This window comes from Dermacentor variabilis, chromosome 1, assembly GCF_050947875.1.
Source record: "Dermacentor variabilis isolate Ectoservices chromosome 1, ASM5094787v1, whole genome shotgun sequence".
NCBI lineage: Eukaryota > Metazoa > Arthropoda > Arachnida > Ixodida > Ixodidae > Dermacentor > Dermacentor variabilis.
Genome location: NC_134568.1, coordinates 252,906,329 through 252,932,330, shown reverse-complemented (window position 1 = coordinate 252,932,330; position 26,002 = coordinate 252,906,329). Strand labels below are relative to the sequence as shown.

General features: G+C 40.6%; 2 protein-coding genes across 3 annotated transcripts in view; one reads left to right on the top strand and one right to left on the bottom strand.

The window, feature by feature from the left end:
- The window catches only part of LOC142561097 (ubiquitin carboxyl-terminal hydrolase 10-like), a 102,321-nt gene extending 97,239 nt beyond the window's left edge, over positions 1-5,082 (bottom strand). Inside the window, exon 1 of the mRNA XM_075673422.1 lies at positions 4,931-5,082. Coding sequence (XP_075529537.1) covers positions 4,931-5,059 — 129 coding nt within the window. The 5' untranslated portion in view covers positions 5,060-5,082. The remainder of the gene's footprint in view (positions 1-4,930) is intronic.
- Positions 5,083-5,460: 378 nt separating this feature from the next.
- Positions 5,461-26,002, top strand: part of Sec5 (exocyst complex component secretory 5) — a 46,041-nt gene continuing 25,499 nt past the window's right edge. Inside the window, exons 1-14 of one of the 2 annotated variants that reach the window (XR_012823621.1) lie at positions 5,461-5,749; positions 5,874-6,001; positions 6,095-6,265; positions 7,715-7,847; positions 9,973-10,016; positions 11,466-11,535; positions 12,059-12,183; positions 12,272-12,349; positions 12,463-12,608; positions 18,218-18,299; positions 18,379-18,481; positions 20,388-20,500; positions 20,583-20,746; positions 23,341-23,379. Coding sequence is in view for 1 of the 2 variants with exons in the window: in XM_075673421.1 (XP_075529536.1) it covers positions 5,893-6,001; positions 6,095-6,265; positions 7,715-7,847; positions 9,973-10,016; positions 11,466-11,535; positions 12,059-12,183; positions 12,272-12,349; positions 12,463-12,608; positions 18,218-18,299; positions 18,379-18,481; positions 20,388-20,500; positions 20,583-20,746; positions 23,341-23,379 (1,377 nt within the window). In the remaining variant the exon portion in view is untranslated. The remainder of the gene's footprint in view (positions 5,750-5,873; positions 6,002-6,094; positions 6,266-7,714; positions 7,848-9,972; positions 10,017-11,465; positions 11,536-12,058; positions 12,184-12,271; positions 12,350-12,462; positions 12,609-18,217; positions 18,300-18,378; positions 18,482-20,387; positions 20,501-20,582; positions 20,747-23,340; positions 23,380-26,002) is intronic. The other variant, XM_075673421.1, reaches the window with a different exon arrangement.

Below are 26,002 nucleotides of genomic sequence, written 5' to 3'. Positions count from 1 at the left end.
GTTGTGCACGTGGATTGAGTATGACAGGCCACGTCTACTACCTATATGAGAAACATACATGAAATATGCAAACTGGCCACTAATGTTGCGAGCAGAGATATGGCAGTGTGCTGTAAGTTACCACTGCATAACTTTTCAATGTGCAATACTTTCAAGTGTAATACTGCAGTGCATACACTATAGACCCCACAATTCTGCCTAGTCTCACTTTCGAACAACGTGAAATTACACAAGGTTTGTTGATAACCATGCGCTTCGTGAACTGGCTCCATGCCAATTTCATGTTCTTACAGAACGAGCCGAGCACCTCCTGCCCTACACCATTGCCCATGCATTTAACACTACAATTCATTTTGCACAAAGTCTGCACCAAATGAAATGAATGGCAACATGCAGACAGCAAAATGTTGCACTGGGAAATGAAGATAAATGTGCAGCACTTTAACTACTTTGAGGAGAAATATGCTTGTATGCGCTGTTAGGCACAACTTCTAATGTGCTTATTTTTATGCTTTTAATTCTCAGTAATCTCTTGCCAACAGTTTCACAGGTGCATTGGTGAGAGACAGAGTACCACACAATTATGTATGAAGTATTGAAGGCATACGTGCCACACTGGGCCTCTTCCAAGGCACTTGCTATGACGTGGTCTTTTATCACATTGATGGTAGCAGCTGTCAAAATTTAAACAAGACAGCAACACAGGAAGATGGCAACTTCAACTGATCAAACAAGGGTTGTCTATAGGCTTGCCAAAATGTAGGCTCAGGAGACACATCCCTTGTTTGACCCGTTGTTCTCCAGCATACACCCAAAGTATGAAATACCAAGATTACATTCTTTGCCTGGCAAGTTGAACTGAGGTCAAAGACTTCTAGCCTTAAAATGGTGCAGTTTTGCAAAGAGAGTATTACAATACTTGGGTAAGAATGGGTGAAAAAGGAACGAGCTCCAGACATAAATGACAGGGCTTTTAACGATACTGGACATTTCTTAAAATGAGCGGACATTTCCAGTAGGCACCACTGCAAAAAAGATATGCTAAATTTTAAAAAAGTCTTACACAACTACTGAGGCATCTGAAGTGACACAGCAAAACTTTTGCTGGCGTTATCCAAATCGCTCAACTGTGAATGTGGAAATAGCAAACTTGTGGATGAAATGGTTTGAAGGGCACTGGCTGGCTAAGAGAAACATGCTGAAAAGCAGTACAACCATATATTCAAAAGGCTTTAATAGTGTGTTTGGGATAAACACTAGCAATTCAGTAGTTCCTGAAAGTACACGCAGCAATTTTTAAGTGCAATGTTTTATTGAATATATCCACACTGAGGCAAAATTGAAAATGCCATCTTGGTGTATGACCAGTCAAGCAGCTTATTGATGCAGCCTATTACCCCTGTCAAGCGGCATGTGTAATGTCATTCGCAGTGAATGAGATTAGGTCTTACTAGACAGTTTTTAGTTTAGCGTACGCATACCATTGCATACACTATAATATAGCGGGTCGTTACTGCGCATGCACCGAATGCTAAACCACCCATAATGTATAGCTTGCGTACACTATTTGTATTATTTCACTTCAGCATCTTTGCGTGGTGTGTGCAGCTTGCATGAAGCATGGCGGCGGACCCAGCTGCCCGCTTCGAATTGTATTTGGCATTGCTTTTGTAAAATTCACTTCGTTTGTAGCAAATGACTAAACGGCTTTCCCTTAGTCTTAGGCCACTTCGACAACAGAGTATTATGGATAACCTTGCGGAGTTTTCGAGATCGCCTCCTGTTGAAACATTCGAGATGTCACTGCCACCAATCACTGCAGTCTGGAGATAGCCGCAACGACAGCATATGGCCTCTGAGATCCAAAGATTTCGCAGGGCAACTAAAGCTAACAAACGTACGCTGCTTAGCATATGCTGTACTATAGCACATAGCGTACGCCATAACTGTAATGCCATTTTTGTTGCATATATACAGGCATAGTGAATCACATTCGCAGCTAATGGCTTTCGCCCATTGACCGAGTTTCCCGAACTCATGCAAGCAAGGCTTGTGTAATCTCGACAATAGGGGCTTGGCAAAAAATTACAAAAGCGATAAGTTAAAACAAAATATAATCAGTATAAAGGTCATAATTGCTGTTATGAACTTTTTAATAATGTTATGACGTACAGCACGATACTTGAAGTAGTTAGCGCAGATATATTCTTGTTCCCAGTCTCTGAATGGATGCTAGCACCTCTTGTCGGCCATGTTTACAAACGGTAGTCTTTCTTTTTCCATTTCTGCACATTGTTTTCAAAGTGCTGCAGTGCTAAAGCCTATCCAACCACGAAAGCCGACTGTGCAGCTTCGTCATCAGAGAATGAGAATCAAAAAGCGCACTAGAATGACCACGTGAGCCGCGTGCTGCTGAAAGTGCGGGAACATTACCTCACCGATTTGCACAGGGTGAAGCATAACAAAGTATTTATGTCAATTGCCGCGTGCCTGCACGCGGATAAACATCGCCATTAATTGCGAATGCCATTCTATATACCCATGTAGACAGGGAAATCAAGACCGCAATGACATTCGGTATGAATGTCATTTACTGAATAACATTACATGCGACGCATGACAGAGGTATAAGAGACAATGCTAGTCTAAGTACTCTGCAGCAACTATGAGCACTACACCTGTTTTTAGAGGTGATACAGATTGGCGTAATGGATAAAAACACACGGTTGAGAGCACAGCCTAATAGAATTGCTGCTGCAGGATGGCCTGACATATTTTGTCTTAACCTCAAATCCTGTTATACAGTAAAGAGAGTATGATTCACACATCCACATGCAGGCGAGTATAGAAAGAAAACAGCAAAGGTCATGGCTGACTTTTAAAGCAAGGCTTTCTTAGCCAGCTTTCCCGGTTTTGGACTGTCGGTCGCTATTTCGACGGATGCCATTTGGGGATATGTACACAAAATTGATATAAAGGTATCTGCAAAGTGGTTTATATAACTGTGTGCTGACCAAGTATGTCCGTTCTGGTTTGGATAAAAAAAAAAAAGTCTTCCTACATAAAACCTCAACATATAGATTGCTTGCACTGACATCATCCCAGGTGCCAAGTTGGTGAACCAGCACGGTGAGAAGCTACGTCAGTCTCGTGCAGCAAGAAGCTGCGTCCATGATGTCACATTCCACAGAGTCGCAGAGTTCATACCTTTCATTCATAGTTAATTCGAATGTTCAGAAGTCACTCCCAAACCATTTCCAAGGATTTTAAGGAAGTGTAAGAATCCTGCAGTCAGCTCACAGCCGGTCTGTTAATGGAATGGTGAACCATATTTACAAGATTCCGTGATTTACTTTGATTTAGACACTCAGTAGGTGTCACTAGGTTCATGCTCGTTCCTGGTCAATATTTTAGAATGGGTCATCTCGGGCTATGATACAAGATGTACAGAATCCCTAAATGCTGCTTGATGTGTGTCATACTTTTCCATGCATACACCTGTCACAATTCTTCCCTTGCCAAGCATCATACACCGCCTTAGTCCCTGCGACATCACTACATATATGTCTCACACTGAGTATCTGCCTGATTTGGTGCTTGCATATGGCATAGCTTGCGTGAGATGTAGTGCAGAAATAAAAATTGCATGACAATAAAGTTGTGAGGCTTGTGGCAGGTAAACATTTTATAAAACTACACCATGCATATAGCAAGAAAGTAAACAAAATTGTAGACTTCACCGTCAGTAGTAAAGCATTTAACTGCTTCACTTAAGCTCCATTTGAGTTTGATTCCAACGTGCATTGGATCTGCACACTTTATTAACTTGGCTCTTTGCGCTCTATCAATGCAAGCATTCACGCACAACACAAGCAGCATAATAGATGCAACTGAAAAGCAGCATTGCCCAAATAATGCCATTCCATAAAAAGCAACTGCACATTGTTCAACCTCTACAAATATTGCGCTGGCAAAAAAAAAAAAAGAAACAAAATGTGTGTGCATGTTTAGCGGCATTATGCTGGTTTATGTAAATGTATTTGTTGGCAGGTTTGACGTTACCACCACCTTCGCCCATACTACGCAACATGCGCTCGACCAGTTCAAATAAGTTTTATCTGGTTCGCGTAATCGAGCCGCAACTGGATGTTAGCACGTAGAGCGCACTGACGTGTGTATAGGGCACATTTGAGATTGAAGGAATGTGATTACCGAGTTTGTAACATGTGCCTTCATTAAACACAGCTGTGCTTAATTCAGTTTACACAAGCTAATAAAATGCACTGGTCAGAACACACTGCCGCAAACTTTGTTCGACCCCAAGAATCTGGATGTCACTTCAAAAAAGAAAAAAACAACTTTGATACGGCTTCTAAAGCTCCAGCTAAAGGAGGCAAGGTGGCAGCAACAACCAGGTCATACCCATTGAATCTAGTCACCATTTACGCTACCGTAAAGACAGTTTAAACAAATTTCATCGTGTAAACACTGCTAAGGGCAGGCCTAACGACGCAAACGTAACTGCACGAACTCAATTTTACATGATGACACAAGTGAGACTTGTAGGTTTTTGTCTTCTGTATTGTTCAGCAGCAACGTTCGACATGTGCAGTCGAACCTAAGCAGTTGGTAGAATGTGCAACATGAAAGGCATTAATGCTTCATAAACAGTTTTGACAGTTCACACTACCTTTTCATGCCGCAGCAAGCAATAACAACTAAGTACGTTAAACACACAGTACACAAAAGAGCACGTTGAACACACATTTAGGGTTAAGCAGTAGGCCTAAAACTTGCGGACTTCAGCTTTTTGGCCGTTCATTGGCACTGTCGAAGCAGCCGATAACGACGCTGGTCACGTCAGTGAATCCCGGCTGCTTCAAAGGTGCCTACAATCGGCACTTGGCAAGGAACGTTCGGTATCACTTACCAAACGCGCGTCGCCCATGGCAGAAACCTCTGCGTCATGGCATACAAACGCCGCAAACAGACATGTTTTGCTAAAAATGGCGGAAGAGGTGGCGGCCGCCGGAGCGCCGGAGTACGCTGGCTGGAGCATGCGCTGACACAGCTGACACCACGTGCCCGGTCTAGCAACAATGAAGCAAGAATCACAATGATCACAATTGCGGTGGAATAATCATAATTAAGGCACAATACACTTCTTCCAAACTCATAAAATTTAAAATGCCCTTTACGTGCGTTTGTCTGTAGGTAAACCAATGCTGTCTGAAGGGATAACAAAGTCAGCCTTTTCAACAAACAGCAGCTAATTTGGTTTTTAACGCGTGATGTTAATAAATAACTCATCCAGAAACAAAAGTAACTGCATTGCTGATGTTAGTTATGTTAAACGATGTTTTCTTGTTTAGATTTATCGTTTTGTCTGGGACGAGTTCCTTTCTGCGTGGCTCCGAGTTGTGGATATGGGGATATGGGCCAGAGCTTCCGGCGCTGCCGGCACTTCCGACGTTTCGTCAAACAGCCAACTAGCACAGAACACCTATACTGCGACTAGCGTTGTGAACGGTTGTTTATTCTGTGCTGTGAACGATATCAAACATCTTTTTGAAACTTCGATTCAGCCGCATTGTCTGAGTAGAAGATATGTGGCACCAGCGATATTAAACCAGAGGTGCTGCTCATTTGATCGGACTGAGGATGTGCGTCATTTACATGCGTGTTTTCACTTTGTTTCCTACAGTAACTTCCGTGGCTAGTGTGGCCCTGCAAACGCCCATTTAATACGGTACAAATATTGCACTTGATAATCGCTTTCGTTCATATGCTTGTTGTCTGCAGATTTCGCGCTCTGTGTATTTTTTAAGCTGCTACTGTGTGTTGGTCCTTTTTTGTTTTCTGCACCCTTTTAGATACAACCATTGATATATAATGGGAGAGCCTCCGAAAGTAACCGGGTTGTCCCCAGTTGAAGGTCCCCCGGGAACCAAAGTTACCATCCGTGGTGAAAACTTGGGCTTGGACCAAAATGATCTTCTGAGTGAGTGATGCGTGGTGCTATGTCAATAATTCTAGTCGCAAAAAATTAATGAAAGACTGCGTGAGGATTAAATATTCAATACTCGCTTTGCAGACGTGACCATCTGCGGGGTCGATTGTTCTATGTACTCTGAGTGGAAATCTTCGAGCAAGATAGTGACACGGACACGGGTGTGCACGGGACGAGGCGAGGTGGTTGTCACCACAAGGTCTGGGGGTGTCGGAACGTGCACTGTAAATTTCCGCGGGATTTTGGAAGTTATAGGTAAGGTCTCCGTTTATAACTGGTCATTTCACAGCTGCCGTGTCGTCTCTGGAGCTTTTCTTTTTGTGTGTTGTTTGTCTGAGATGAGTTTAGTGCTTACAAGCAGCTGCAAGTCGTATGCGAGATGTGATGCAAAGGAAGAAACTGTTTTGAAATACGAAACGCCGGGAGTCCCACCCCTTGTACGAGCTTGTACACTGAATTGTAAGACTGCGCGGGTAATAAGTGCTGATAAAGGGCATCGCTCAATCGAATTTGCAAAATATGCAAGCTTGCTGTGCCAAGTGCACTAGTGCCCATCAGCATGTGGTCGTAGTGTTGTGCTTCTTTACAATTTTTACGGCTGAGTGCAGGCTGAAACGAAAATTTGTTGTGCATACACACATAAGTGCAAGCTCTGCTGCTAAGTATAAGGTTGCAGGTTCAATTACAGTCTGCAACAGCTGCATTCCAGTAGAGGTATGCAAGATGTAAAAGTACCTGTGTGCTTTGATTTTGGTACTGTTCAAAAGCCCCAGGTGGTCAACATTCATTCACAGCACTTCTCACATTCAAGTGCTTCTCCGGCATAAATTAAGAGTACTGTCACATTTCTGACAACTCACTTTTTTTCTCTTATAGACATTTTCACAGTGCTAGAAGCATCTACATTTAAGACTGTTGTAGCTGTGTGTAGGAACCATATGCATACACTTCCTTCCCTTCAGATCATTTCAGTAAAGCCAGCATGTCTATACCACAGTCTAGTCTGCATTATGGTGGCATTGTTGCAAAAGCCTCAATTGCTCTAGCTTTTGAAATGCAATTACATCATCTTTTAAAGACGTACTAAAGAGGAATACTAAGTTCAGCTGTATTAGCAAGCTGTGCTTCTGCAATGGAAAACAGCCACTCTTAGCATGAGAGTGGCTGTTTGCTACATCCTGGAATTAAACCTTAGTGACAGACACTATAAATCTCATTCCCCCTTTCCTCCTTTTTCTGCACCCAGCTTCTCGTAGGCCTTCTAATAATAATAATAATACTGGGTTATTATATGCCAAAACCACAATACAATTACGAGGCACACCATAGTGGGGGACTCTGGCTTAATTTTGACCTTTGGTGTTCTTTAACGTACCCCCAATGCATGGTACATAAGTGTGCTTATATTTCACCCCTGTTGAAATGCAGCCAATGCAGCCAGGATCGAAACTGCAACCTTGAGCTTAGCAGCACAATGCTACAGCCACTGGGCTACTGCAGCAGGTCCTAGGACCTTCTGTTCTTGCTTCCCCTCCCCATGAAAAGTACCATTTAGACACACACCATCATAAAACTCTGCATGTAAAATGCTTTTTTGTTACTTCCTCAACCACTTCCCTGACACTGGTGATTTCTTGATTGATGTGGCCTGAAGCCAAACTTGTGCCCTTAATAAGACGCTGAGTTTCGTTTTGTCTTTTGTAGGCCCAACAGTGGAGTCAGCCATTTGGGTGGACGAGTCGCACATGTTTTCTGATGTGTTTGGCCGAAAGGGTCATCCTGCATCCCCTGCTCAGCTGCACCCAGAAGATCCACTCGGCATCTCGGATGAGTCTGTGTCAGTGGTTGACCTTTCATCATTCATTATTGATGCTATTTATTATTGATGGCAGCAGTCCAGCTGAACGATCTGCATGTGGTAGGTGGCCCTTGAACGATTTGTGTTTGGGGAAAAAAATTATATTATCAGACAGACGTGAAATTGTAAGTAAGAATATGTTCAGTGTTCCTTTTGTTACTACAAGGTAAAATAATTGTCCGTTTTCATTTCTGTAATAATCTATTATTTGCTAAAGGCATTAAATGTTTTATGTAGTTCAGTGGAGCCTCTACACTTTACCGTGTAAACACAATGTGACAAAGAAAGCAATGAAAACCTATATACATGCATGCCTATGTGCACATGAGCACTATAGGTACCTTAACCCTTTGACTTGCATGTATTTTTCTGACCGCTTCTCAGCCTCTGGCAGGTTTTCTTTGAGTACTGGTTCAGTGGACATTTCATGCTACGTAGAGGCAAATTCTGCATCCTTGCTTTCTCCTGATTCAGATTTCATCAAATAAGTTCCCACATCTGTCAATGTTCAGGTGGACCTATTTTGCCATGCCTGCCCTGCCAAGACAGAGTGAGGGAGCCATGAGATATGCACTCTACCTACGTTTTGTGTGGTCAGATGCCATTTCTGTAGATGGCATAACTGATATGCAGAGGTCTTTTTCACATGAGTTGCAGCTGCAGAGGCAGTATGTGCACTGAATGCACAAAATAAGTATACTCTGGAGTGGCAGTCAAATGGTTAATCACTGTCATAACCTCAAAATATACCTGTTATTTCTTTTTTAGGTTGGGAATTTTGCTGCTACTGGGGAGGGGGGGGGGGAGCGACAAGACAGGAAGCATGAAATAAACAGGATGGGTGCAGACATTCACAGCTTTATTGCACATGTATATGGCATATTGTGACACCAGGACTGGCCGCAATTAATTGTAAATGAAACCAAACAATATGTCATGCTTCCTGTAGCCTGTGACTATGCAAGCACCTTCATTTATTTTCTTTATAAAAGCAATTTTCCCTGTTCTGAGGCTCCGTTACACTCATGTGGAATGAGTGATTTGGTTTCTTTTGATCATCACTGCTACTGTTGCTATGTGCTGCATGTTCGTGTAGTAAGTCAACAGATGTCAGTATCTGCCCTGCATAGTATTTTGCATTTTGTGTTCCTGTTTGTTCTGCGAATATGTCACATAAATTGGCCACTCAGCCAGTCCAGCCTTTTGCCTTAGCTGCAGTTTAATAATAAGGCCGCTGTGTATGATGACAGGGACTACTACAAGATGGTGCTCATGCATACACAGCCTTGATATCCTAGATGTGTATGCGCTGGGTCTATCTCTTCGCTATGAAACCTGGCAGTGGCCACTCACTTGCTCTTGTACTTTACTTGACATTGTTTTCTGTATACAGTGTGTACATTAACTCAAAATTTTGTTTTGGGCAATATTATAATTCAGTTTAGATAATTCAAACATTTATTGATTCAAGAATGAACCTGTGGTTCCTAGGAGTTTCAATTAATGTGAGGTGACTGTTGGAAGTTCAGCAATGTACATTATGTTAGTGCTTCAAACACTGGGAGCTCTACCAATGGAGAAAGAAAAGGTATTTGCATCAATCAAGATAATAAATCTAGACACATCCCAAAAGTGAAGCATTTGTAATTCATGCATTGCACACAAGGAAAACAAATGTTCAAGTTCCTTCACCAAGTGCTGCTTCTGTACAGCAGTGACGTTTCCTGCACCATATATTTCACTCTAGAAAGCAGCTGTTGGCAAGTGTCTCTGGCTAAAATTGGCTTAAAAGCTGGCCCTTGAAGGGGCCAGTAGCAGCCATCCATGACATGCATATTTGCTCTTCGGCAAATCTTGGCTCTCATGCCACTAATATGCAGATATCATAATATGTGCATGGCCCTCTTTCCACGGAAGTAAGTTGCATTATCACAACGCTGTATGCTTGGACAAAGCCAAACATTACAAGCTGCAACAAATCAATTTCTCCAATGAAATACTTTATTAAAAATGGAAGCATTTGATTCGTATTGAAAGCTGATATTTGCACATCTCTACCCTAAGACATAATAACATTACAAAATCATACTGTATTATTTTTCAGAAAACGGTTCCCAGAGGAAGAACTTAGACAGCTGTTCCCAGAAGGTACTTTTTTATTGCAGATTTTTTTTTCTTTTGCTCCCACAAAGCACCTTATAAATGATTAAATATTGTCAGTCTTCTTACATAAATGGAAGTAAGTGTAATCATGAACTGCTTCTTTATTTGATCGTAATCAGCAGCATGTCATATTTCATGCCTACTTCTACATGATGGTTGCCATGCCTGTGCATGTCAAGATGTCTGTGCAACGTTGTGGTTATGGATGAAACAGCTGGGACTGGACTAAGCGTCCTGCCTCTCATATAATGCAGTGCGCTAGGTGAATAATTTGATTAGGAAACTTTCTCTCTTGGGAGTCCTTGCTGTATTGCATGCACACATATGAAATTGCAAGGTTTGTATCCCAGTGGCTATTGCTATAACTGATGGAGCACGCTACCTTGTAGTGGCCTCAAAATAAATGCACATACAATGTCTCACTCTGAGCCTCTGTCATGCACATTGCCACAATCCTACCAACAATAAAAACATTCAACTTGAGTGATAGCTGTGTGGTTGGTGTGTCTGGCTCTCAGCTGTGCTCAGCTGCATGTGCCAGGTTTAGGCTCCTCATTAGTGTCTGTGAGTAAAGTTTCATTTATATATTTTTAAAATTTTGCATTGCCATGTGGTGAAGCCATAATTTACATTAAACTCTATTGACATTTATTTGGATTCTCATTGGAATTGTCATGCCTTTTCCGATATTGTGAATTGCTCCTATCCAGCTGTATACAATGAGGGTGAGAAGTGTTTCATGCTTAATACACCATTTTTTTAAATCCAGGAGAAAGAAGCTTCAGCTTTGGTAGCCTTGAAGCTGTTTTCTAAAAAATAAAATAATTCTGTCTTTAAAAATATGCCTAATCAATGGTAAACTATAAGCATGCCTGATTACTGAACATTGCATACCTGTCATTACTTTCATTGAGCATAGTGCATGCATTGTAGGGGGTATATATTGGTACGGCAGCTTACCCATTCAAGTCATTTGTACTGTTCAGCTGCAGGTCACAGTTCATCTTACTGGCTGGAGAACTACTAGCGCTAGCAAGCCGGGTAATGCTTGCTCATTCCCTATCGAAAGAGCTCATATGCCCCATCACTCTCATATCCAATAATCCTGTATAACATATTCCAAGGAATGTAGTTTTTTCTTCTTTTTTTAATGTGGTCCCATATGTTTCATGTGGGATGATTGGATATGGGAGTTACGGTGCATATGAGTTTTTCGACAGGTTTACCCTGCATTGTTACACATGTACTAAGTCTGTGAAAAGTTGTTTTTGCATGGCACATGGCTGCACCAAGTCGATGATGACAATGTATAAAGGGGTGGGCTGCCCTTCTGAAAATATGGGAAAAAGGAGGCACACACCAGGTTGAACAATTTTTTAAGTGACCAATATAGGGAACTTTCTTTTTCTTTTCATTGCTTGTACGTACTTCAAGGTTCAGGAAATATCCTTTCCGAGAACTTCAACCCTGCGTGCTACCTTTTGGAGAATTACAACAGCACAAGGTGAGGCTTTGCCTGTGGTTGTTTCACTGTATGGTCTTGTTTATAGTGTGTGGGTGGTTTATTGGAGAGTGTACTTGCATCAGTTGCTAGGAGCCGCAGGTTTGCTTCTGAGTGTGCTGCTAAAAGGTCAAGCCCCTACAAAAACTTCTTGTGATGCAGTTCTTTGCTTCGTTGCACACTAACCCTGTATCAACAGCTCTGCATAGAACTACAGGCGACAGTGTTCACATGGCTCCGAAATGGATGTATCCATTAATGCCCCACATGTCCTTGATTGGCAAGAGTCAGATGTGCCAGTAGCACTGTCTGTCTCATGTGCAGTACATCTCACAATACAAGCTGTCCTTTGAGCATGTGTTGAACAAGCAGCATTTGTTAGCAGCTTTGAGCTCTAGACAGGTGTTTCAAAGGCTGTAGTTGAATCTGTACAACGATTCGGATGTGTACACTTCTCTTTCTGAGGAGGAAGCGATGGAAACTTAGTTTTATTGTGTTTGCCTTGGTCTTCTGCTTTTTTTTACAGTTTCAGTGACCTGAAAGCTGGGCTGCTAAGCTTAAAGCGAAAAGTTGGCCAGCTCCAGGAAGGTCCTTCATCATTTCTGAAGTCAAATGTCAATGCCATTGTTGTTTGCTTGGATGTCCTTCATGGTGGGTACTTTAAAATTGTGTGGTTGAATTAAGACACTGTGTTTTTATGTTTACATCTCATATTTTTTCTTCAACTAAACACTTTTAGAGCTTCAGAAGGCCATGGAGAAAGATAAGCAAGAGATGGGGTCTGACTTGACTGAAAAGCTTTATGAAGCTGTGACAAGTGGGTATAACTTTGGTTTGCTTTCATTTTGCGTTGATGTCTGCTATTGGCAAGATTCAAATTGCTTTTTCTTTTTTTAAGTTGCTTATGTTACCTTAATATTTAAATTAAAGGATCCAAAAATGAGGCAGAAAACATCTTTGAATCCATCTTGGCCAGAAAAGATCAAGCGGATTCAACACGGAATGCCCTTGGAATTTTGCAGAAGTTTAGGTTTCTTTTCAACCTTCCTGTCACCATTGAGAAGAACATTCAAAAGGTATGCAACTTAAGCTGCTTGCCAGCTATTGCGTCCACTTTTCCTTTTCTTTTTTTTGTAGTTTTGTAAAAAGCTTTTGTGTTAATGCTACATTTACCATTTATAGATTTTATATGCTGCCTGTGTTTCTTGCTTGCTCTATTGATCATAAAACCTCCTCCTCTTGCTTATCATATATCTTTCGAATAGATGATCCCATTTATGTGAAAGTAAACGGCATCTGTTGGGATTATGTTAGTATTTTTGGCCACCAGGGTGTTGATTTGCTGTAAATAACATGCAGGCTTGAAGGCCTCCTTTTTGCCTGATATATTTGCAATGAATTACTCATAGTGATGGGTTAATAAATGTCAAAAAGTTTTTTTCACTAGAGTTGAAATGCTAGTTTTAAGGGGAACATACTAGACCTGGTGCTAGCTGCCTATTGCTTTTGTTCGAGCTGGGACAGACTAAAAGAATAATGGAAACATATCACTTTCAAAGGGGCAGTAAATATGAAGTTTAACTATATTAATAAATTACATTTCTAGAATGCAAAAAAAAAAATCACTCTCCCTGTGAAAGGGCGCTTTGTAGGCCACAGAATTTGCAGAAAGGGAAGATTGGTGGAAACATCCCATTGAAATTTCTGCACTTGCTACCCATAATATGAGTGATTTTTACAAGTTTTCCATCAGTTTAGTTAATTGTTTATTGATAAGGAAGCAGTACATTACATTTGAAGTGAACCAAAGGCCCTTCACTCTTAAAATGGCTGAAATACGAGAATATGTGTTTAAATCTGCAACATCATACTGATACACTGATGCTGTGGTTTGTCCATAAAATTTGAGGGAGGAAATTTTGTACTTTGGGTTTCACTTTTTCTTGTAGTCAGTGTTTTTGCACCAAAGGAATTAAAATAGAGTTCTGAAGGAATGCTTCACCAATGTAAGCTGATGTGTATTTTATGTAGCATTCCTTTAGCATGGGATGTGGTCAGTAGTAATTATCTTGTGAAACCTGCCTAGAGTTTGTCACAGTAGCTTCCATTTATACTCATGACAGACCCACAGTAAGGTTAGCTTGATCGGGTTGCAGGTTTTTGTTAAGTTGACTAAAGTCAACTTGGATTTTGGGCCATGTAATCTCCTGAAACCTATAAAATACGAGACTGTGCTTTGTTTAGCTGTTCCTAAGCAGCTTATTCCCGGCTCCCCGTTTCTCCATTGGGGACTATAGATAAAAATTAAGTGATTGAGTGATACTGCATCCAGGATTGGAACAGCTTGCAAAATTTGATATGTTGTATTTCAGAATCATTTACTGTGACAACGGTTCAGAGCTTGAAACTGGGTTTGCCGTGTCAGTCTACCTATCTCTCCTTTCCGTTATGCCAATGGCGATGGCTGTCATCATCACTATTACCTGACCATCTTCTCATTGTCAGCTTCACCCTCTCCATAGGACCAAGAAGAAGAAAACTTTGTGCACAGCACTACCACCAATAGTGTTATAACTCATGCCTCTGTATGCAGTCAGAAGCTTAACGCACTAACCACTGTGCTATTGCGTGGCATTGTCACTTGGTAATTTGTGTGGGGTTATGTGCCTGACAAAGATTCTGCAATTGCTGACATCTGTACATGTATTTCAAAGGCCACAACGGGGAATACTGACGTAATAGTTCTGCGGAAACCCGCAAGGTGGAGGGAAGTAATTAATAAAGCGAAAATGAAACATCCACCCAATCGTAGTAATTGATGCAATTGATGCGGCTGCCCCAAAAAAGTGGTGGTCCTGGGTTCGAGTCGCGGACCAGGATGAATTTTTCTTCAACTGTGAGGCTTTTCTTTCGAGGAACCCGTATGGGTTTCCTTTGTAGCAATTGCTATGATTTGATGGATGTCTCTTTTTCCCTTTATTAACAGGGAATAGTGTAGTAGATCAGTACAATGTTGTGCACATCGCAAAGAAGTTCTTGAGAAAGTGCCATTGCCTACTCTAAGAGTCTACTACTGTCATGCTATTGGTACTGAGTTCAGGGCCAGAGAAATCACTGAAATCTCAAGTATAAGTCCCAATTTATACAAGCACCACTGAAGCAAAAAGATAAAATAAGTAAAAGTGGGATTTTTTTGTTATGGCTTTAATTCTTTAAAAATAAAGCATAACAGCTGATGTCCTTGAGTGCAGACAAGAAGTTTCAGGAGGTTAATGTGTTACTACTTGCATAAGTGCAGTTCATAGCTTTCTTATTTCTCTTATGCTAGAAAGACCAGCGACATATTTGGATATGGCTTGTGACATGAACTTATTTAGGCGGTAATCTACTCCTGGTTGTATGCTTCACTAAAAATTATAGTTTATACACCTTTTGTCAGTGTGCATATAATGTGTATTGCACCTGTGGAGTCTGTTTAAAATATTTATGTCTGGTCACTTGTAGCTGCTGCGACTGCTTTTTCATGTTGCATGGGCTATGTAAGAAAGCTGAAAGTTTGAACACTGTTCAAATAGAGCAGGTTTTATTGACATTGAATATGCGGGCAGCCACTGAGCCTCCAAATGTGTTTGAATATTTCAAAAATTTTTAGTGCAGAGCTAGATGGTTATGAGCATTTTTTCTTTATTTCTTATTCCACCCCCCCCCCCCCCCCCACAGCCCTAGTTTAAACCAAGCACAGACTGTCTAGAACCAGAGGGCTCATCAGGAATAATATCCTCGATTATTACATCTTCGTGTAACTGATAGATGATGATGTCATCATCAGCCTATTTTTATCTATGTCCACTGCAGGGCGAAGGCCTCTCCCAAGCTTCAATTATCCCTGTCTTGTGCTATCTGATTCCAACTTGCACCTGCAGATTTCCTAATTTCACCACCCTACCTAGTTTTCTGCCGTCCTGGACTGCACTCCTTTCGCTTGGCACCTATTCTGTAACTGTAATGATCCATGATCCACCGGTTATCTGCCCTACGCATTACATGGCCTGCCCAGCTTCATTTTTTTTCTCTTAAATGTCAACTAGAATATCGGCTATCCCCATTTGCTCTCTGATCCACACTGCTCTCTTCCTGTCTCTTAACATTATGCCTAACATTTTTTGTTCCATCGCCCTTTGCGCGGTCCTTAAGAGGAAGCTTTAGCTTGGGAGCTCCTATTAAATATACATGGGAAAGGAGAAATCGTTTTTCTCAGCAACCGCTGCTCCAAAATTGATAAGCTTTGTTGCATTTTAAAGAAAAAGTTATAATCTAGTGATTGTTGGTGGCGTATTTTTCATTTAGGTAGCGAAGTTTTTAATAAATATTGGCGAAAATCACTAATTTTCAAAAAATGAAACTAGCATGTTTACAACTCTGTAGCTCAGCAATGAAAAAAGATATCTCAATTCTGTAAATTGCACCTAATAGTGCATCAAAAGCAGACAAAATTGGTGTATTATACATGGCTCTCAAATAAACTACTAACATGCTTGTACAACCTTTGCAAAACCCATGTAAACAATGTAAGAAATTCATGTAATATACAAATTGACATGTCAAATTTGTCCGCTTTGGACGCTCTAAGAGATGCAGTTTACTGAACTGCAATATCTATTGAGGCAGAGCTACAAATTTGTAACCTTTGTGCTTCTATATTTTTCAAGCTTGCCAATTTTTGAAAATACGTATTAACAAATTCAGGTCCTAAATTGAAATTCTGCTTCCAACAGTCAATACAATTTAACTTTCTCTCTCAAATGCAACAAATTTCATTAGAATCAACCAAGTAGTTATCTCAGAAAAGTGTACAGGTGTTTGAATAGGCAGCATTGCAGTTGAGCTCAAGCTAAAGCTTCCTCTTAACTTGTTCTCAAGCTTCTTTGTTAACCTCCAAGTTTCTGCCCTGTATGTTAGCACCAGTAGAATGCAATGATTGTACACTTTTCAATGACACTGGTAAGCTTCCAGTCATGATTTGGTAATGCCTGCCATATGCACTCCAACCCATTCTTGTTTTTTTTTTGTAAGTTTCCTTGTCATAATCAGGGTCCCCTGGGATTAATTGAACTAGATAAACTAAATGTACTCCTGTACAGACTCTAGAGGCTGACTGGCGATCCTGAATTCTTGTTCCCTTGCAAGACTATCATCATTATCTTTGTCTGTTGCATATTAATCTTCAACCCCACTCTTGCACTTTCTTGGTTAGGGTCCTCAATCATTTGTTGTAATTCGTCCCTAGTGTTGCTGAACAGCACAATGTCATCTTCTAACTGAAGGTTGCCAAGTTAGCAGTCGTTGATCCTCACTCCTAAGCCTTCCCACTCTAATAACTTGAATACTTCTTTTAAGCATGCAGTGAATAGCATTGGAGAGATTGTCTCCTTGCCTGACTCCTTTCTTGATGGGTAACTTTCTATTTTTCTTGTGGAGAATCAAGGTATATGTGGAATCTTTGTATATATTTCTGAAGATATTCACGCATGCCTCCTGTACTCCTTGATTGCGCAATGCCTCTGTGACTGCTGGTATCTCAACTGAATTAAATGCCTTTTCATAATCTATGAGAGCCATATGGAGAGGTTCATTGTACGCAGCAGATTTCTTGATTACCTGATTAATGACATGAATGTGATCCATTATAGAATATCCCTTTCTGAAGCCAGCCTGTTCTCTGGCTGATTGAAGCCAAGTGTTGCCCTGACTTAATTGGAAATTATCTTTGGGAATATTTTATGCAATACTGAAAGCAAGCCAATGAACCTATAATTCTTCAATTATTTAACCTCCCCCGTCTTATGGATTCTTATAATGTTGGCATTCTTCCAGTTCTCTGGTACTCCTGAAGCCATAATGCATTGCGTATGAAGGACTGCAAGCTTTTCAAGAATGATATCTCTTCCATGGAAATGTATTTAGGGCCAAATGAACTGTGCCTAAAAGTTAACAGGCATGCTAATACCCTTTTACTCTGTGCACGGTGCATTGCGTATAGCCATCTACAGCTTCTCACAGAAGACAAAGCTATGATGAAATGTTTTCTCGCAGCCTGAGCATGCAGCCAGGCATTGGTGAACATCATTCTGCACTTCTTTTTATCGCCTATGAGGTGTAGCTAACAGTGCCACACTTCATCTTTAGATCATAAAACATATATATATTTAATCGCACACATCTGCCAAAACTTCTCTGAAGACCTCTTATGTGATGCTGTATTTAATACACATATGGCAATTTCAGTAGGCCCAGCAGTTTCAGTCACTTCAGATTCACGAGCTTAATCATGAAAATGATGCATTTTATCCATTTTCTACATGCCATAGCTCAGGAAAGCCATAATTTAAGCATGGACACTATGACCTATGGTTGCTACAGCAATGATTTGTGTCCCTGCTGCTCAAATACAGATACGAACTGTGTTTAAATGATTGTGATCCTAATCTGAAATATATTGCCCATTACTTGTTACTGTTGTCAGGTGTCTTCCTTCATAAATTTTATGATGCACAAGTATTTGGTATTGAGATGCAAATTGAAAGCTACAGGGTGTCAGCTAGAATAAAAGCTTTCACCATCAAGGTGACCTTTCCTCTCTCACCGCCCTTTTACTTCAGTATAATTTTTTTTTCACTTTAACTAGGGAGACTATGACATTGTTATCAATGACTACAACCGAGCAAAGTCCCTATTCCAGGACACCGAGGTTGCTGTGTTTCGCAAAGGTGCGGCCATTTATATTTGTTAACACTTCTGTGGTGTATTTCTTGATACAGCTGTGGCTTTCTTTATTCTCTGCTTCAGTATTTAACGACGTGGAGCAGAGAGTGCAGCGATTTCGCACTTCGCTCATGAACAGTCTCAAGCAGCTACCCATGCCAGTAGACGAGCAGAAGCGTTTGATTAGGTGAGATTCAAGCGGATGAAGTATGTATACATGTGTTATTGTGCTTGGAATGGAGGCACTGGCACTCATGATAAGCATGTTGGGCCAACTTTAAAGATGGGTTCTGTTTCAGCTTGATAGTTGAAGAAAGCAGGTGCAGTCACTCAGTCAATGGTTAACTGACATTTCTGAACCAGTGTGATCTTAGAAATGTCATTCAACTGTTGACCTGCTAATTGAATGCAATCACTCTTTTTTGTTCTTGTCATGTCTTACCTAACCTGATTAGTATTTGTTACTTTTATACTAGTTTTGTTTTAATCCTGTCATTTGGTTTCATTTGGTAATGTGACATTTTGCTGCTCCAGCAGCATTGATATCTTTTAAATTTTGTTTCCTGTTTACTTTTTCATTTCATATTAGTGCTTATTCACTTTGCATATTGGCTAGCTGGAGGCTATATCATTAAAAAATGTAATTAAATTATGGCATTTAATGTTCTGAAACTGCAAGGTGAGTTATTAGTGATACTGTAGAGAAGGCCTCCTTAGTAATTTCAACCAGCTGAAATTCTTTATTATGCGCCCAAAGCAAAGTATACAAGCATTTTTTCTTGCCACGCCCATTGGAATGCGGCCGCCGCAGCCAGAAATCGAATTCGCAACCTTGTGTTCAGCAGCACAATGTCGTAGCCACTGCGGACATGGTATATAAAAATAATCAGTTTGCTTAGACTCAAAGATTAAAAGCCAGAATATACGAATCCAAAGGATCATTCCATTATTTATTAGATTCAGTTTAGCTGTGCTTGTAATTATAGCAAATGGCTCAAATGCCTCAGTTGCATGTTCAACAGCATTTCAGGCACATGCCTTATATCTAGCATTCATGTGCTGTTAATAATCTTGTTTAAGCATATCCCTTAAACAACACACTATCTTGCGTGTTTTTGTTTTTTCATATTTTTAGCACTCTTTGGCTGCCAAAACATCTACCAACTAGCTCACTTGATTGCATTATTGCCACTAATTTCTTCTGCATCGAGCACTTTTCCTTTTGCATTTTCTCAGCACAACAGTGCACTGTCTTGTATCTTCTTGTTTTGTCCTACCTGCTGGGATGTATACGTTTAGTGAAACCACTTGATTTGCACTTCATCGTGTTAAGGTTTAAGATAAGAAAAATAATTCACAAGTGACAGCACTACTACACAGATGAGAAATAATCATGTGATGTTGATGGTGTTACTAATGAGACCACTGCATGCATTTTGGATTATGATGTATGTTGCATCTTTTTTGCTGAGCTGGAGATTGTCATGCCAGATTTGAAAGTAGTTATGTTTCAGATGCATGCACTACATAGCAGCCTGGATAAACAGATTCTTTCACACCTCTAAGTTGCGTAAAAATAAAAATAAAGCTCGGGAGTCTTGCCTAGTTTTTCGAACTCCCTAGCTAAACATTTTCAAATCATAGAATTCGGGGAAACAGTGCTAGTTACCCAGATTGAAGCATAACTTATACCATATTCAACAAATTGTAAGCTTTGGCTATTCAGTTTGCATTAGTAAAACTAATGTGCGTGAATTAGAAGAAAACAGATGTTCTGGTCCCAGTTGGTTTCCATTAGTTTTGTGCTGGTTTAACACCTTATTCAACTAAGAAAATAAAATCGAAGATTAGGCTGACCAAAACTTTTATGATGCTAAGCACTGACTGCAGATTTGTTGTGAAAGTACAGACACACTGCTTACCATGTGCACATTTATGCTGTTGATTGCCTGGAATGATATGCTGCACAGCCGCTCACTTGATAGAACTTCATGAAACTTTACTTTGAAGAATATGTGTTCTCTGAACTGCAGAGCATTGCTTTCTGAAACAAAAACTTTATTTGGAATGCTGGCATGTACAATGTTTTTCAGATACTTGATCAGCCTGGAAGTTCCTGGCAGTCCAGCATGGGATGCGGTACGGCACAACTACAGCTGGTTGTATGATTCTGTGATAACCTGCAAGCAAAAGCATATAGTCAGCTGTGAGTGTCGTATTTTTCTCTCTTTAGGTGTTTCAGTGCTTTTCAACCCTTTGCTTGTACTTGAATGATGTGTGTGTTGCAGTGGCTAGTGAAGATGAAGATGAACAGTTTGGAAAGGGTCAGGACGAAACTCAGCCAAAGCAGGTGCTTTTCGTGGAGGAGGTTACAGAGCTGTTCCAGAAGCATTTCTCTGATTTCTGGAAACTGGGTCAAGCCTACTTTGCTGGAGACCTTTTTGTCTTAGAGGTATATGTGCTCATGGTGTTTTACGTGTCATGGTTAAAAATGTTTCATTTACCGAAACTTCTTCCTTTGTTTGAAGCTGTTACTTAAAACCAGAAGGAAGCTTTTGAGAACAAGTAATAATGCCATGTACAGCTGCAGTCAGACTTAACCCAAACAACGAAGACACATCTAAAGTGTCTCAGCATAAACAAACACAGGCTGTTAGGAGCAAACCTTGAATGCTTCGGAAAGCTGACGCATTAAGCCAGCACATTCAAGGCACCATAACCAGAAATCTCCAGCACACTCCGTAGAAGAAGCAAAAAAGGCACCTAAGGCATGTTTGGGCTTAAGTGTGACAGTGACTGTACAGTTTATTGCAAGTGGGACATGCAAGGTGGCAAGGAAGACAACGGTGAAATGCTCTCTTCATCTTCTCTGTCATCTTGCATGTCCTCTTTCACACTATTACACTATACATAATGAAAAGCCAAATAGCCCGTCAATTGGTCATATTGAATAGTGTGTGTTGTAGTGGAAGGCTAACCTTCCAGATACATTTTAAAGCATGTTGCAATGCAATCTTCTGTCTGCCAGATTTATTTTCCTTTTATTTTTTATTTTGTTCCACAAGTTTCAGAAAAAATGTTGACTGTGTGTTTGGCATGGCTTCTGTTCGCATCATCTGCCATCTGCTGTTTCTCTTGCTCAAAGGAAGTGACACTCTACATGCTGGTATCAAATGAATAAGTTTTCCCTGTGCAGAGCTGTATGGGCAGCTGCTTGAGCATAATGGAAAATAAGCATAACATTTAGCTAGTGTTCAGATAATAAAACTCAATTGTAGATGGTGTTTAGTTCTTGCACTATTATAACCGAAGATGTGAAAGCTTAAACATGTCAACTTCTTAGACTTATTTTGGACAGTATTTTTTAAAACACTTTAAGGGCCAACTGCAATGAAATTTCAATTTCACCTTGGCTACATTTGTTATACATGATTAGTATATACTATTGAACCAATCTTGGCAAAGCAACAGCTTGGCCGACGGATAGCAGCCAAATTCAGATTGCGCACTTTGATGCACTGTCAATTGCAAGCGTGCATGTGTTCTGGGCTTATCTCTGAGCGCTGTGCACTAGGTCATGTGTCACTTCCGGAAAGTGGTAATGGAGGTGGTCTTCTCAGTTTCGGTATCAGAAATAGCTATTTCTACAAGCTTTCGTTATGCTTCCGCTCGTATTTCAAAGATCAAATTTTGCAAATAGGCTCCAGTATATATACTCCCTTAATCTATGCTATTTATGTGGTCCATAACTTTGTTACAGCTGGCCTTTAATGTCGGAAATATTAAAGGCACAGCAGAAAAATTTTTGCAGGAGATTTTAACTTCATTTAGCCCTCATAATTGAAGACTAAATTTTGTATGAACTTTGGGGTAGGTTGCAAATTTGCAACATTTGGCACATGGGTAAAATATATTGCACACATATTGTAAGAAAAAGAAGTGAGTGAAGCAGTTCCTAGCTTGCGCAAAACAGTTTATTTTGCACTAAAGGTCGCCACAAACATAACAAATGGGCGACAGAGTTTTTTCTGGAAAACAGTTGACATTTTTGTTAGTCAGCGGTGCACATTGCACTTTGCACTCATAAAAAAACTGTCCCCTGAACTCTGGTTGCTTGCATGGCTGGTGTCTGCTGTTGACGGTGGGCCGGTGTCCAGTGCTGTCAGTGCTAACGCAGGCTAAAGGCAGGGGCATAGCTATAGGGACACACACTAGGTGACCCCCCCACCACACACACACACACACACACTTTCTGTCATAAAAGGGTCTCACGTCCGTTCCCTGCCAAAAAACAAGGCACTTTGCAGGTCTTTGGACAACATGTTGCTACAACCACTGAGTGCCGCAAATGCCGAATGTTGCGACATACCGTAGCCAAAGCAGTAATGCAAAAATTAACTGCATTCTCAAGCTCGCTAGACACCCATTGTAATCTTTGGAATGTAAGCAACCTAAAGGAATTTTTGGAAGCAGGAACTCGCTCGTTTTATGCTCACAAAACCTCTAGAAAAGAGTTGACGTTGCATGTGCAAGCACTTCATTGATCGCGACCCCAAACAATAGTTGCCACCCTCCCGCTATTGCTCCTAGATGGCACCGCACGTCAGCGCTGAAAAACATTGTTTGTTGTGAATGCGTGAAAGCCAGCACTTGAGCCAGAAAACATTGCCAGTGCATAGGCTGTACTTTTTCGGTCTGTCACAAATCTGTGACAACTGGCGTTAAAGGGTTTAAAGGTAGGTGGAAGATGGGAGGTCAGAGTAAGCAAATTGCTGCCTTCTGCTCCTGCTAAGGAAGGCAAGATGTCAAAAAGAATAAGGATGTTGATTATATGAGAGCCATAATATTATATATTGTGTGCATTCTGTTATATGATGGTTGCCTCAAAGGATTCGTTAGATTAATTTGACAGTGCATGCTACCCAGAATGTGGGACCTTGCTGTTTGGCATTACATTAAGTGTTGTCAAGCCATTTAGTTTAATCTGCATTTTCTCTGGGATGTCCTATGGTTGTTGACTTCAAGTTGCTTTTTTTTTTCTTGCAGAATGTTCCAGTAAACCCCAAAGATGAAAAGGATTTCAAGGTATATATAGCAGCGTCCTGTTATCATTACTTCTTACAATTTTAACTGTGGGAAAGAAAGTTCAAGATATTCAGCTGATAAAATTTTTGGTATTAGCAGTTAGTGTGTCGTGATTTCCCCTTTAGTTCCTTTTGTACAAGTATGTGCTTATAAAAGCACAGTGACTGCTCACATCTCGGCATTCCTTATAAACAATGCCTGTTGAATTTCTGATATTTGGCTTTCCAACTGTTGACTTTATTTACATACTTATTGTGCCTTTTATTTTGCATTAAAAAAAAATATTTGTGCCTGTTTTGTGCACCCATGTATGGTCTTTTCAATTTGATTGGTATGGATAGTCCTTAGATAGTTGACGAGCAGCATCGAAGAAGCAGCTTATCCTTCTGTCTGATATAACAAGCCAGAGGAGGTTGGCAAATCCCCATACTGTCCTCAGACTGAGCTTGCATGCGAAATAAATATAGTGCAGCTGCTATAGTATTGCTCGATACAGCTGCTTGGGCAAATCAATATTAGCCCTGAGATTTTGTGTGATGCCCTCTCACGTGTGACATCAGCGAGGGGACTCCACTGCTGCGCCACACATGTGCTCGCTATTGGAAGGCAACTTGACACTGTAGGTTGACCTGCCCTGTTCAGGTTTTGAAAATGTGGCTCTGCAGGTTTGTAGAAGAGTATTTTCAGAATGTTCCAAAACACTATTCCCTGCGAAATTGAGCAAAGTCTGCGTCGTTACCACGTTAATGTGTATTGATCCCGGTGTCTGCTAGCAATCAATGTGTGCACATGCGTGTATGGTGTTGGTTTCTCATCATTGTGGTTTCATTGTCATGGCATCCACGTAATGACTTCCCAGCCCTTTTCTGACCAACTACAACATTTGGCCTTCGGCTACCATATCTGCACTGTAATAATGTGTTTGTGTTCAGCGTGCACTGCGTGTTGGGTAGCCTGCTGCGTTTTCAATTTTGTTGCTGTTAGCAATTTGAGCATATCATAAAAGATGTTTGATGCCATTCTCAAAAAATTGGGTGGTCACTGCGGCGCATTAATGCTTGCACTGCTTTAAAAACATTCTAGCATACTGCAGTACAGTCAAACCCACTTAAAGTCAAACCCGACTATGTTGAACCCGTTTACATAGAATTATTCTTTACATCAAACAATTTCTGAACATGGTATAGTTACAATGAGTATGTATAGCAAAAGTTACGCTTACATCAAACAAAAATAGCAGTGACTCCCAATATATCGAATGTCAAGCAGCAGAAAAGTGCCCCCAGAAGTTGGCTTTTCCTCGCGGTGGCGGGGAAACCCTGTGCCACCGGCTCCATTAAACCGCTCTCCCTACCGTGACAGCGCTGCATCGAGTGAGCCGTCGACACCCCCCTGCAAAAAATTATTCTGTTCCGCCCGCAGCACTTGCTCAGACAGGCAGGTGACGGTGCAGCAGCCTTTCATTGTTATAACTAGTATATTGTTAAAACCGGTGTTGTTATAATTTGGTTTGATGAAATCAGTGAGGCGAACAGGCTGCCGAATTCCACTGTTTCATTTGAAAGTGTACCTTGTTTCGTAAAAAAAACTAAAGGACTTACTGTTTAAAGGGACACTAAAGTGAAAAATTATTTCTTCTGCATCAGTAAATTACCGTTCTACAACACCAAGAACACCACTCTTACAACGATAAGACGTTTGGTAAGCCCGAAAAAGCACAAGAACAAAATACGGGTGGCGACGCCTACTTAAGTTCCCATACCTGGGGGCTGTGACGTCTTGGATTTTGATGGCATCTTCTAGGGCCTACTAATTATATATAGCGGTACAGATTGACTACACTGTGTTCTAAAGGAACCAAATATTAAACATGGCAAGTTTTGGGAACCTTTATTCAGCCAACGCGGCCCAAATGCGAAAACATACTTTGGAATCCCTGACGTCACACTGACGTACCGGCACTGGGGTTTCAGCGCGAAATTCAAATACTGATACTTGGACCTTCACTTTCTCATCTAATAATCAAACTATTTTTTTGAAATGACTGCCTGCAGGGTTCTCAAACAATGCTTCGTTAGTCTAAACTGATTTATTGTTTTGCTTAGTGTGCCTTTAAGGATGTATACTGTATTTTATGCATTGTTTGCTGTGCTTCAGAGTAAAGAGCTTTGGCTATCCTTTGTCAATTTTTGTTATATATTTATAGTTGTTTTATAAGGAGGGCTTATTTTTGAGTATGTATGCTCCTGTCCACCCCTGTTATAGCCCAAATGAGGCTGACAGTATAATAAAGTGAAAATGAAAAATCAAATGACTCTATTTAGTTATTTACTTTGTAGCATGAGTGCAAAATGTGGCATTAGGCGAGTACGTGATGGGTCAGCAGCTTTAAATGGTCTGGCATGATGCAAGCCGAAGTTGTTCAGAAAGCACAAAGAAATTGTGAAAACAGAAAATGTGTGGCTGAGCGTCAGATTCCATGTTTGCCCGACATTTTGTGCATCTTTCACTTTCAACAAGAAGTTTCTATAAGTTATCTACAAGGAAAGTATGTTACCAATTCATTTAACTTGTACAGTTGGTTTCAATACCAAAAATCTTACTTTTTATGGTGTTCTTTTCT